We start from the raw sequence: 12,898 nt of genomic DNA, 5'->3' as shown, positions 1-12,898 counted from the left end.
AGCTACACTGACTTTATCTCTTACTGAGAATCCTGATTGGGCATCATTGAAAAACCCAGCATTTTGACATTGATAGAGAACATGTTAATTGCAACGAGGATGAAAGATGAACAGAAGTAATGGATGATGGGATAAACACAATGATACATCCATGCCTTGACCAGGTTTTGAACCTGGTACCTCTTGCTTCTTGGTATGTTGTGCTGACCACTCAACCATACAAGCCAGCCAATTAATATGACAGTTAAATATAATGTCATTTTCAACTAATTTGCCATCAGTCCGAACTGGACATCCCTGTCCAGGTCAATACTCAAACATTAACATTAAATTCATAGCACAAACACGATTGATACTTCCTTCTAATGCAATTATATACAGTGGAACCTTGGTATTACGTTTTCCAGAGGACTGAGATGAAAAAAAAACAACTTAAAATGTGGTAAAATGTAAAATCGAGGAAAAGTTATAACATTTTGCTCCATTTACACCAGTGGTTCCCAACCTTTCTTTGCTCATGGCGCATTGTACTATGTAGTGAGATCCTGCGGCACACTAACGTACTATAACTGGATTTCAGTGTAGCACTTTGATGTTTCTCGGAATTTTGAGGGAGCGGCCTTTCAACCCTTTGCAGGTCATCAACAGGCAGGGTTGGGTATCGCTGTTGCCTCCAAACAATGTTTCCAGCTCGAGTAGTTTGTGATCAGACTGAAGAATGACCGCTTGTGTGGCGGTAAACCGAATATATCCAAACAGTTACAAGTGGTCCCGAATCAGAGCGCAATACACACTAAAATAAGTATAATGGCAGCGGGATGCCTATGTAAATTATCATATCTCAGGGCAAATAGTATTATTCGTAGCAAATAACTATTCTACTGTCGAGGCAGCCTAAAATACGCGTGTTAAAATTAATTAACGATTTCTTGAGTCGTATATTATTTTTCTCAATTTCGTGAAGACTGATTTTGAGAATCCTCCTTAACAAACGATGCCTCCCCGATGGTGCAGTGATAGTGTCGTTGCCTTGTAATCGATGGGTCCCGGGTTCAATTCCCGGTGAATGCACATAGTGGTTCGCATCCTAATTTAAACCGTAGATCCAGTCCCGAGTAGCCTTACTGTGCATAAAGTGGACTTAAATCCCATTTCAACTCCTTAACAAACCTTCCCAAGAATCAAACATTTAAACATTTTGAGGTAAATTATTATTTTTGGCTATTTTTGATTCATATGAATCTGCTTCGTCCTCCTCCGTGGCCGTGCGGTCTGAGGGCTCCGAATGCGGGATGGCATGGGTTCGAGTCTGCCTGGGTTCTCAGTCTGTGTATAGGACCGGTGGCAACCCACCTTCGTGAAGAAATTGGAGAGCTACGAGTGAGTAGCGTAACCCGGTCATAAAAATCTCCTATAACGGCAGGGGAGGGGAGAGGTTTGACGTGCTGACCCCACGTCACCCCATTACCGGTTGAATATCTCCACACCTCTATAGGATTGTGGGAGGGAGACTGGCAGTCGGGAGATAGTTCAAGGCCCTTCAAGGGCTGTCGAGCCACTGGTTATTATTATGAATTTTTCTTCCTCAATAATTTTATTTTATCGAGTCAAGCACAATAGCCAACTCTTGCAATAAGTCACTGGAAAGACATACATGTGTGGTTGCACGTATATTTAAGCATCTAAAGAATAATTATATTCTTGTGGTAAGGAGTCGTTGTCATTTAACAAACTTTATTGATTCATTCTATCAGCATTATTGAAAAGATTGTGCAATGCTGAACTTAACAACTTAACAAAGGCACATTGATTGCTTAATGAGGCATTTTTCTTGTGTTGCAGAGCAGGTTAACTTTTTGGAGTATTACAATGCTTTACACAGTCTGTTCAAATAATTTAGAGAATATTGATAGGGACCACCCCCGAATAATTATCTGATAAATATAGCAATTAAGATGCTAATTTTACAGTGTAACATGTCTGTTGTCACTCAGGCTGAAGAGTTGACAAAATTCCGATTCATAAGTGGCAACACTTACAGGCATGAACGACCTCGGCAGGAAGGAACTCACATTGGCACCATGTTGACAACTGACTCAAGAAGCCCTGCGACCGACAGAACTCGAAGTGCTCGGATCCTACGTTGACGTAAACTTTTAGTTGGCCACTGTGGTGACTGACGTTCGACTTGGCAAGAGCACAGCTTGCCTTCACAAGTCAGTTGTTTGTAGACTGGCAGTCGTAACGTCTTTTTGTCCGGTTTCTGGTGTCATTTAGCTTCAGTATGGATAAGTTTTTGGTGAAAAGGAGGAAAGTTGAAGATGAGACAGTTACAGAATCATTGAGCAGTGACAAAAGTGCAAACGAACCAATTCTAAATGCAAGTGACTTGAAAGCAGCAAAGGATGCCGTAGAACCTGCTGGAACAATCAGTACAAAGAAAGTTATTTAAACTTTGGATTTACATTCAGCGGACCTGAAAACCATCCTGTACCAGAATGTCTTGTGTGTGGAGAAAAACTAAGCAATGAATCCATGGTTCCTAGTAAATTGAAAAGACATTTGAATAACAAACATAGTCACTTATCTGGAAAAGATAATAACTATTTTAGCCGATTGTTGTCATAGGAAAAAAAAAAAAGCAAGCAAAAGTTATGGTAAGTAGAGCAAGTATGGCTGAAAAAGCACTACTGGCCAGTTATAAAGTTGCCAAAATAGTAGCGAAAAAAATGCATCCCCACACTATCGCAGAAGACTTAATTTTACCTGGCTGCAAAGAAATTGTGAAATCGATGTTAGGTGACAGTGCAGAGAAGAAAATATCCTTGGTTCCTTTGTCAAACAATACTATAGCCCAGCGGATTGATAACATGTCTTCAGATATCCAGTGTCACGTACATGAAAAGCTAAGCGACGGTCACTACAGATCGATGAGTCAACAGATATAAGTAAGAAATGTCAATTATTGAGTTACATCAGATTTGTTGATGAGGATTCCATTATTGAACAATTTCTTTCATGGACTGAATTGCCATCAACGTCAACCGGAGCAGATGTGTATAATTGCATATCCAGCATCTTGGAACAAAAAGGGCTGTCCCGGAAAAATTGTCTTTCTGCTTGTACAGATGGTGCACCAGCAATGACTGAAAGATTTGTACTGAAACAAGATTTTCCGAATGTTGGTTCAACAAATTGCTTCATAGATCGTGAGGCTCTAATGACAAACTATTCCAACCGAACTTCAAAGTGTTTTAGACTCAGTCGTTAGCCTGGTGAATTTCGTTAAGTCTAGGCCTCTAAGACAAGACTTCTGAAACAAATGTGCCATGAAGCGGGATCTCAACATGATACTTTGGTTCTCCATACTGAGATCTGCTGGTTGTCAAAAGGTAAAGTCCTAGAGAGATTTTATGAGCTGAGAGAAGAGCTATTAAATTTGTTTAGCATCGACTTTGCTGTTCTGTTGAATGACGAGGAGTGGTGTGCAAAGGTAGCCTACTTGTCTGATATTTTTCGCCATTTAAATTAATTAAATTAAGTATGCAAGAAAGCATGCTGTCAACTGATAAACTCAACGGGTTCTTGAAAAAACTTGGAATATGAAAATCACATGTGGAGAAGAAAAATCTTAAGATGTTTCTTCTGACTTTCGAGGCAGATCTGCAGGGAAATATTACATCACAACTAATTTTAAATCACCTTGTGGCTCTTCAGAATAACATGGCGCAATATTTCCCCTCCATCACTGTCGACAATTATGATTGGGTGTGCAATCCTTATGCTATGCCCCCAGAATCAACCACCGAACTTTTTCTGGAGAAAGAAGAGCAGCTCACAGAACTTCAGACAGACAGAACACTACAACTGAAATATGGTGAACTACCACTTACCAAGTTTTGGATGTTAGCAAAGAATGAGTACCCAGCAGCAATAGCAGCGGAAGCAGTTAATACCCTGTTACATTTTTCAACCACCTACTTGTGCGAACTGGGCTTTTCCGCACTAACAAACATCAAAAACAAGACTTCTCTCAGTTGAACAGGAAATGCGTGTGTGTTGTTTGCCTTCAATTCCACCACGAATTGAACTTTTGTGTAAGAAGCAACAACCTCAAGTGTCTCATTAATAATTCAAATGTTTTTCTTTAAGGCTTTAGCTTAGCTGTTAGCAAATACATCACCTGTAAAATAACTTAATTTCTTGAATATTGTTTAAATTTATATTGAATATTATTCACTTATTCTTTGCATAACAATAAATATTGTGTTATTAAGCGAAATTATTTTAATATTTTTTACCAGAAATATCACAAAGTCTACGAAATTTTGCAGCACACCTGGAGATTCTCGCGGCACAGTAATGTGCCACAGCACACACGTTGGGAAACACTGATTTACACCATGAAGACTATGTATAATGCACAAAAATGGAAAATCTGGGTTCTACTGTATTGAACACAGTAACACGAAATTTGAAATAACACACTGTAATGTTCATTTTTCATGTTTTTGAAAGATTCGAGGTGCATTTTCCTATCATGTTTTGTCACGAAATAATGCGAAATGAACTTCAAAATGGGAAATAAACTCTTAACGACCAAATTTAGAGTTCATTTACCACCCTGCAACTTTCTGAAGGCTGAATTATCCTGCAAGTTATGCAAATCATGAAAATTTATTAATTCTGCTGTAAATATTTGAGAAGCCAAAATGGACTCCTCTACACAGTAATAAACTTAATACTCTGATAACTACTACATAAATGTTATTAGAAGAAAAATGCTTATTTTGTGTAATAAGTGTAGTTTTTAAAGTCAAATTTAGGGTTATCACCATTTTAACACTGAAAAGCCAATTTAGGTACCACTTTTGATAACGAAATGTGCCAGTTTTTGTGCCAAAATCTTTATCTTTCATTTCACTACAAATATGTGGCTCTAATAATATAATGAATATGACCAATTGTGTTCCTGCTCGACCACTAAGAGGACCTAAAAAGTATTGGTATGCATTCCAAGATTCATACATTGACATTGACTATTGCCACTATATCAATATTGGCACATTTTTAATATATACAAAAATCTATGAATTCTATTTGTCTTTACAGTGTTTAAATTTGAAAAAAATGAAAATGAATGAACTACAAAATATAAATTTAGATATGCACTTACCATTTTCTCCTTTATCATACCATATCGCACTTCATATTCTTTCTTCACTTCAGATAGTTTTTTCTTGCTCGAGTTCAATTCATCTAACAATAGAGAGCATTGCACAGAATATTCTGTTACTTGCTTCTTTAGATTTTCATTTTCTTTCTGGATTGCTTTTAAATGTTCTTTGTTCATGCCTGTTTCACGAATCTTTTCCTGCAAGTACATGTTCTCCTCAAGCAGCTTCACGTTATATTCCTTCATGTGTGCCAACTCAGTACTCTGAGCTGGCTGCTGCTTATGAGAGCTGCTCATTCCACGAAGCTCTTTCTCCAGCTGCTTGTATTTGCTTTCAAGAACACGTTGTTTGACAAGAACAGAAGTTTTTTCTGATCTCAACTGCTTGTTAACTCCTTCCAATTCTGAGATTTTCTTCTCCAACTTTGCTCTAGAATTTTCTGCTGACAGGATGTTCTGCTGAAGAACACGACTGTTCTTTCTTAAGGCCTGAATATCATTTCTTTGCCTGCTGAACCCTTCAACCAGCTTCTTGTATTCTGCATCATCTTTCTGCTCAGAAAGCAATGAAGTTCGAGAATCAGATTTCACAGAATGATTATCGTCAATGGTGAACTCTGTTCTTATTTGATCAAGAAAATTCCTGTGGAGTTTCACTTCGTTCGGTTCGGGGATGTTTCGTTCACATCTATCCCGTCCAACCTTGTCTGCTTGCTCATTTGTAGATTTGGTTGTCCTTGTTCGAGTAGGACTTCTCAATGACCATTTGCTCTTTCCTCTTGAATCTGTGGCCCTTGGTGGCCTCCTGACTGAACCGGCTGATGTTGGCTTTTCTATTTTGGAAACGTTATTCTCCTTTGTGGTCTTCAAGCTCTTCGATATATTAAGTTTACACTGCTGCATTCTTGATTTCTCTTCCAATGAATCGTCAAATTGCTCCTCGTTGTCAGTTTCTGAAGGAACATCACATGTTTCAACTACAGTATCCATCATATTTGAATTGCTTTCAACCAACCTACTGTGATGCAATGTACAAGCCTCTACTTGCACTTCAGCTTGATTTGACATGTATCTGTTCTTTTCAACCTGGTCCCATCTTTCAAGACTGTCCAACGAACTGTTCAATTTCTTAACTCCTTGCAAACTATTAGCAATCACAAGACCATCATCTGATACCGTGTCACTCTTAACATCGAGCAACACATTTTCTCGCATACAGGAAGCTAGTTCCACAATTGGTTGGCTTACACTTTTGGTGGCACACACTAACTCGAACGCCAAGTGCTGAGTTTTGTCTACAGTCTCGTTAACTTCAGCGATCATGTTCTTTATGCCTGATTGCAATTTTTCAATTTGTTGATCAACTAAGACCTTATGGTCGGCGATGTTTTTACCAATTATCGACAACAGATCACTTGCTTCATCATTTTCACATTTGTCAATAGTAACATCACATCTAACATCTTGACTATTGGTTACTAAAATAAAGCATAATTCAGACAGTGATGAACTGTCCATTGAACCGCATAATACATTCTCTAATATTAAACTCTTTTCTAACCAACGGAGAACTCCAAATATTGCACACAGTAATTGTGGTAACAAAGCATTATACTTTTCTTCTATTTCAGTGACTGCATCTTTCAACTTGGACTGTTCAGTTTTTATGTCAACTGCATCATCAAATTTAGCATCCACTACACATGAACTTTTTAGCATTGCTTCGACATCACAGAATTTAGTGTGCAATGTGTGCATATCATTGTTCAGAGTGGACTTAATTTTTGCAAGCTCTTCTAGAAACAGTTTCATTTCCTTTCTGTCACTTCTCAAGTTGTCTGAATTTTCATTACTTGCACGTTCATATTTTAATTCAGCATTTAACGAGTTGTACATCCACTTGTTCTTTGCTTCCATCATGGTAATTTCCTTTTCCGCATCACAGTCAAATGGAACAAGCTCTTGCCCTCGACTGTTGAGATCCTTCAGCAAACTGCCAGCTTCTTCTGACAACAAAGCAAACACTTTCTCTTCTGCACTCAAGCTTGTATTTGCATCACTTGTTTTTTCGAGAAGGGTCAGCAGCCTTTTAATAGAGTTTCCTATCAGTTCTTTAAAGCTATGAAGGAATTCAACAGACACATTGAAACCGAATCTTCCCTCTTCGTCAGGCACTTTCTGAGCACTGTGTTGTTCTGGTTTGCTTCCATTAGATGCAATAAGCTGGATGCTTGTGGACTGACAGTTATCCTTCGAATTGGAAAGCATTTCATTATTACTTGAACAAATCTGACCTTCAGCTTGCTGCTCCCTGTTGCAGGAATCGTCCGAGTCAAGACCTTCGACTGACAGCTTCGACAATGAATCCTGCAACTCAGTCTTATTTTTGTACACAACAAGTAACCCATCTCGCTTCTGAGTGATCATCTGACATGTTTTTCCCTGCGCTTCGCTTCCTTCTACAGACTGGTTTCTCATGAGGATAAGTTCATCATGTTTTCCCTTCAGGTTTTCATATTCTGATTTTGCCTTTTTGATGTCAGCCTTCAACACATTCATCTCTTCCTTCATCTTGCCTCGGTCTTCTGACAAACTCCCCAATTCACTTTGCAATGCTGCCATCTTTTTCTTAACTTCTTCGCAAACTTTCGTCAAAATCTGTTTGCTTTTGTCAACATCATCACACGTATCGCTTGCTTGCACGGAAGAAAGTAAATTGTCATTACTGTTCAAAAATTCTTCCAACAGTGACCGTAGTGTTTGCCTCTGGTGCTGCAATATTGTTGCCACAGATTCTTTCAGCTCCAGTTTTTGTTTCTGAGACAGTAGAAATTCTTCCTTCACACATTCCAAATCACCCTTCACGTTGCTCAATGGAACCATGCCACTCTCCAGCTCTGCTGTTTCAGAAATACAACTTTTGTTGCTTGAAGAGTCCTTTTCCTTCAATACACAAGCAAGCTCCTCAAACATCTGGAGATAGTCTGAATTCTCAGCCTCCAGCAACAGGATCTTCTCATCTGTAAGTTTTACTTTGTTTTGTAGGTCACTTCTCTCAACAGCACATTGTGAATTCTGTTTCTTCAGTGCATTCATGTGCACTTGAAGATCCTTCATATATTCACTCAGCTCTTTCGCTGCTGACGATAGCTCTCTTTTCTCACTCTGTAGCTTGCTTTCAATGTCACGCGTTGCTTTCAAATCATCTTTAAGTTCTTCAATGTAACTCTCTAAGGCTGCATTGTTCGTAATTAACTGACTTATCTGCGCCTCGTAAACCATATTCTTGTCTCGTTCAGCAGATAGGTTCGACTCCAAAAGCAGCATTTCGTCCTTCATTTCCGCAAGAATCTTGTTTTTGCCTTGGAGTTCCTCTTCAGCAGCTTCCATCTTCTTCTTAACAAATACAATCTCTTCCTCTAACTTCTGAGTGTGCTGAGATTGGAACGCGAGTTCTGAATTGATCTTTGAAAATTCTTCTCTTAAGGTGGTTAACTCCACTGTTGTCAGTTTCTCCTTCTCCTTCATCTCTTCGTGCTCGCTACCTTTCATCTCAAGGATCTTAGCAATTCTTTGAACCTCATCCCGCAATTCACATTTTTCACTCTCCATGTCCGCAAGAACTCCAGAAGCAAGTTCAAGCTCCTTCTCCACAGTAAGTAACCTCTCAGCTTTCTGTTGCAAGTTTTCTAATCTTTCCTTCATGCTCAAATTCTCCTTGCTAAGTGAGCACAATTGACATTTAAGCTTGGCATTTTCTTCCTCCTTTTCCTGAAGCTTCAATTCCACCACGGCACCACCCAGATCTTCTCCTCCACCTTTCACTGAGAATAAAAGAAGGTAAGCTGTATTACAAAAGCATTACAGAAGCACATTCAAATCATAGACTGGCTCATAAAAATTAGGGCTGAACTGATAATGATATATCCAAAAGTATTGGTTTGATTAAAATCAACAGTTTTCCAGTCTGGACAGTTTGCAGGATCAGCAAGATGCCACAAAACACTTTTGCCACCGGGTCCCCCATGACCCCTAATTGTCGCACACTGTTATGTTACAAACAGTATTTGTTTTTTTGTTTCTTTTTTGTGATTGTGTATGATTTTGTATGCTTGGGTTTCTTCCATGGTTCTGTGTAGTTTAAAAGAGCCAATAAGGTTTGAACTTTCAGCCCTCCCCCATGCGACGCGGGAGGAAGTATAAATATGGCCTCTGACAGAGGACAGGGAGGGTGTTTATGAACCGGAGCAGAAGGGAGAGTGATCTTCGGTCTCCAGTGGACTCCCATGAGAAAGAGCATCCCGAGGCAGTTCTGCCGATGCTTAGCTTCCACTTGGCAGTTCTGCCGTGGGGCTCAAGTTAGAGAAATGTAAATAATGTAAATTAGAGAATTATTGGAAGAATCCGAGCCTTGTTTGTTGAATTGTAAATAAATGTATAAAGCCCATTTCTGCGAGTTTTCAGCAATCACACTGCAACATTAATTCAGTAAGTTCTTGCCTGTGATTGATTCTTTGGTTCAGAACGCTCTGGTGAGGAACGGGATGGGAACCCAGGACTAACGAGCCTATTTAGTTTTTATTTGGGTTTTCCTGCCAGAAGCAGCCCGGTAAGGGTGGAGTGTTGCGGAACAGAGAATTATTGGGGTCTCATCCTTGGATTTTAGTGTGAAAGGACACAGGCAAAGAAAGGGAAACTGAATAACGGTTACTGAAAAAGGGTTGAAATGCTGACAAGGGCTCAGTCTACGTTGTCACCCCCACTATTGGGGAAACGAGTTCGACGCCAACAATGGGTACAGAAAATAATGCTACACATACAAACAGGCCGAGGATTCTTCCAGACGACATTAGAGTACAGTTACCGACTTTTAATGGGGAAACAAAAGCGATGGAAGTTTATAGCTTTTTGGATGAACTGGATTTTGGAACAGTTTACGTGGAAAAATGTTTACTCTGATGTTATAGATTACTGCAGATCATGCCTCACTTGTTTGAGATACAATCCAGATTCTTCTAAAAAGATGAGATTCATGAGAAGTCGCAATCAGCCATGTCCAGGAGTGAAAATGTACGGAGATTTGTTTGGACCATTTCCGACCAGCTCTAGAGGGCGTTATCGCTACGTATTTCTCATTGAAGATTCTTTCACGAGACACATATTCTTGGCACCTTTGACAACAGTGACAGCTAGGACAATTTCCAATGCTCTATTGAAATATTGTCATCTTTACGGCTTTCCATCGATGTTTACCAGTGATAATCAAAGTGTGTTTTGTAGCCGCCTTTTTCGTCAAGTACTGAAAACTATCAACTGCAAACCCGTGTACATTACTCCATACCGCCCACAAGCAGATCTCGCAGAAGCAGCAATTATGACAGTAAAGAGAGCGATAGCCATGTTTTGCACGGAGAACAGCAAGTGGTCAGAAAACTTGGATTTGATCGCATTAGCAGTGAACAACCACGTGAAAAGATGCCCAAAGCGTGACGTACGGTTTCTGGTGGAAACGAAAGGCGCTGGGAAGAATGGTCAGCAGGCCCAGACACACCCCATGGAGTTTCGGGGGTAACAGCTGGGTAGACCATAACAAACCAGTCTTATCTCCTTTGCCGCATCCCTTAGAAAATAGTTTCTTTAAAGGGACAGTTCTAATAGAAATCTCCATTAGTAAAAAGTTTCTTTTTATTCGGAGGCACATATTTACTCGCGAGTGTTTGCACTTTTTGTAGTAATTAAGCAGAGAAGTGCCGCGAATTCACGTGCTGGATATTACTCCTACCCTAGGAGTGGATGGGAAGAGGTTCAATCCTAGAACCTCACAAGAAGGGAGCAACCTGGAAGAGGATGTCCTTGCCATGGATGTCCAACAGCCCACACCTGGAAATGGACTTCACGACGATGAATTAGGATGTCACCGGTTCCAGAGATTACAGGATGCAGTGAGGAACATTCGGAGAGACTTATTCCGGAAAGTGTGAAGTCAGTGAAGTGTAGTGAAGTGGACAGTGTTAGTGTTTTTGTTTTCTTTCAGGCAAACCTCACCAGGACATTGGACTCATAGACTTACCTTGGTAAGCCCTTTTTTTTTCGGTGAGGGGAGTATAATACTGTTACTGTTAGCTTCCACTTGGCAGTTCTGCCATGGGGCTCAAGTTAGAGAAATGTAAATAATGTAAATTAGAGAATTATTGGAAGAATCCGAGCCTTGTTTGTTGAATTGTAAATAAATGTATAAAGCCCATTTCTGCGAGTTTTCAGCAATCACCCTGCAACATTAATTCAGTAAGTTCTTGCCTGTGATTGATTCTTTGGTTCCGAGCGCTCTGGTGAGGAACGGGATGGGAACCCAGGACTAACGAGCCTATTTAGTTGTTTATTGGGGTTTTCCTGCCAGAAGCGGCCCGGTAAGGATGGTGTGTTGCGGAACAGTTAAAATGTTCTTTTGTTCTTATTATTGCACGTAAAAGTGAAATATTCAGAAAAAAAGTGGTGGTTGAGGAGTCACAGACACATTTTATAAGATCTATCCCATAATATTCAGAGGAAAACGCTCTTTCAAACTCCACTTGTTACTAATGGTAACAATGGATACATTGTTTTTTAATTCGAGTATATCATACCCTCCTATGCATACTAATAAAACAAAAAGACAACTGAAATATCATGTGCAGTTTGCACGAAATGGCACGTTAATTGCTGCCTTGTGGTGTTGGAATATGCTTAACCCATCCACCCACAATGGGTTTACTGACCACAGGATATATATGGTAGGGGAACCCCGATTTTACATTCCCGAATTTTAATTTTCTCACATTATACATTCAATCTTGATGGTCCCAATATAGCAAAATGTTATAAAATTGAGATTCCACTGCATACAGTACATATCCCATCTGCCCACTAAAGGTAAAATACCTGGAAATTTTGCAGATTACACAATTTCATTAAATTTTCACTAACAGCATGTGCAAAGTTTGTTTCTTGATGAAAGAACAGCTATTCTGATTATCTTATGTGAACGCATGAATATTTTCAAGTAATTTCAAGTAATTTCTATATGGGTTGTACAAATCGGAAGTGCGAAATTTCTAAATTTTACGTAAGTAATTGAGAAACTAGTTTCTAAAAAAAGAAAGGTGTCAAATCAGTGGGAAAGGAAACTATAGAACTGTTCATTTACGGGTTTCTTGACAAAATGTTTGCACAGTTGTAACAATTTATACTTGAAACAAACATGTAAAATGCTATAGTATCACTGACATTACTATGAAAAACATTGTTTTATGTCAATAAAACATGTGAGGATTATAATTAAAATGCTTTTCATTAAGTTATATGTGCACACGTAATCGAGTAAACATTCAGTTCTAAGTAGGGTGGTATGTAAAGGGAGTGAGGATAATTCTTGCATCCCCTTTCGGTTGCTAATTTTTGGCACTTGGGGGGGGGTACTCTATATAATTTATTATACTGCAAGTTTAATCACTGGAATCACCCCCTTAGGAATGAACTCCTAAGTTTTGGACTTCAAGGGATTGGGGTTGGAGATGTATGGCTCGGAGAGTTTTTACATTATCATTATGCACTACACTTACGAATTGAGTTTGACATGGCTGTAATGTTGCTAATCTAAGAATGTTAGAGCTGTGAATCAGAGAGGAAGAACTCTTCCGAGCTCTGAACATAATTCCTACTGTCCTAATATCGGGGTGTTCAAAA

General features: G+C 39.3%; 1 protein-coding gene across 4 annotated transcripts in view; it reads right to left on the bottom strand.

Annotated features, from left to right (window-relative positions):
* LOC145987935 (uncharacterized) overlaps positions 1–12,898 on the bottom strand; it is a 132,869-nt gene that overhangs the window by 59,816 nt on the left and 60,155 nt on the right. For all 4 annotated transcript variants that reach the window (XM_083122761.1, XM_083122759.1, XM_083122760.1 and 1 more), the window contains exon 9: positions 5,177–9,000. In XM_083122761.1, coding sequence (XP_082978887.1) covers positions 5,177–9,000 — 3,824 coding nt within the window. The remainder of the gene's footprint in view (positions 1–5,176; positions 9,001–12,898) is intronic.

Source organism: Lepisma saccharinum, chromosome 5, assembly GCF_977018435.1.
Source record: "Lepisma saccharinum chromosome 5, izLepSacc3.1, whole genome shotgun sequence".
In the NCBI taxonomy this organism is placed as follows: domain Eukaryota; kingdom Metazoa; phylum Arthropoda; class Insecta; order Zygentoma; family Lepismatidae; genus Lepisma; species Lepisma saccharinum.
Note: the sequence above shows the minus strand (reverse complement) of the source record. Positions and strands in the feature narration are given on the sequence as shown.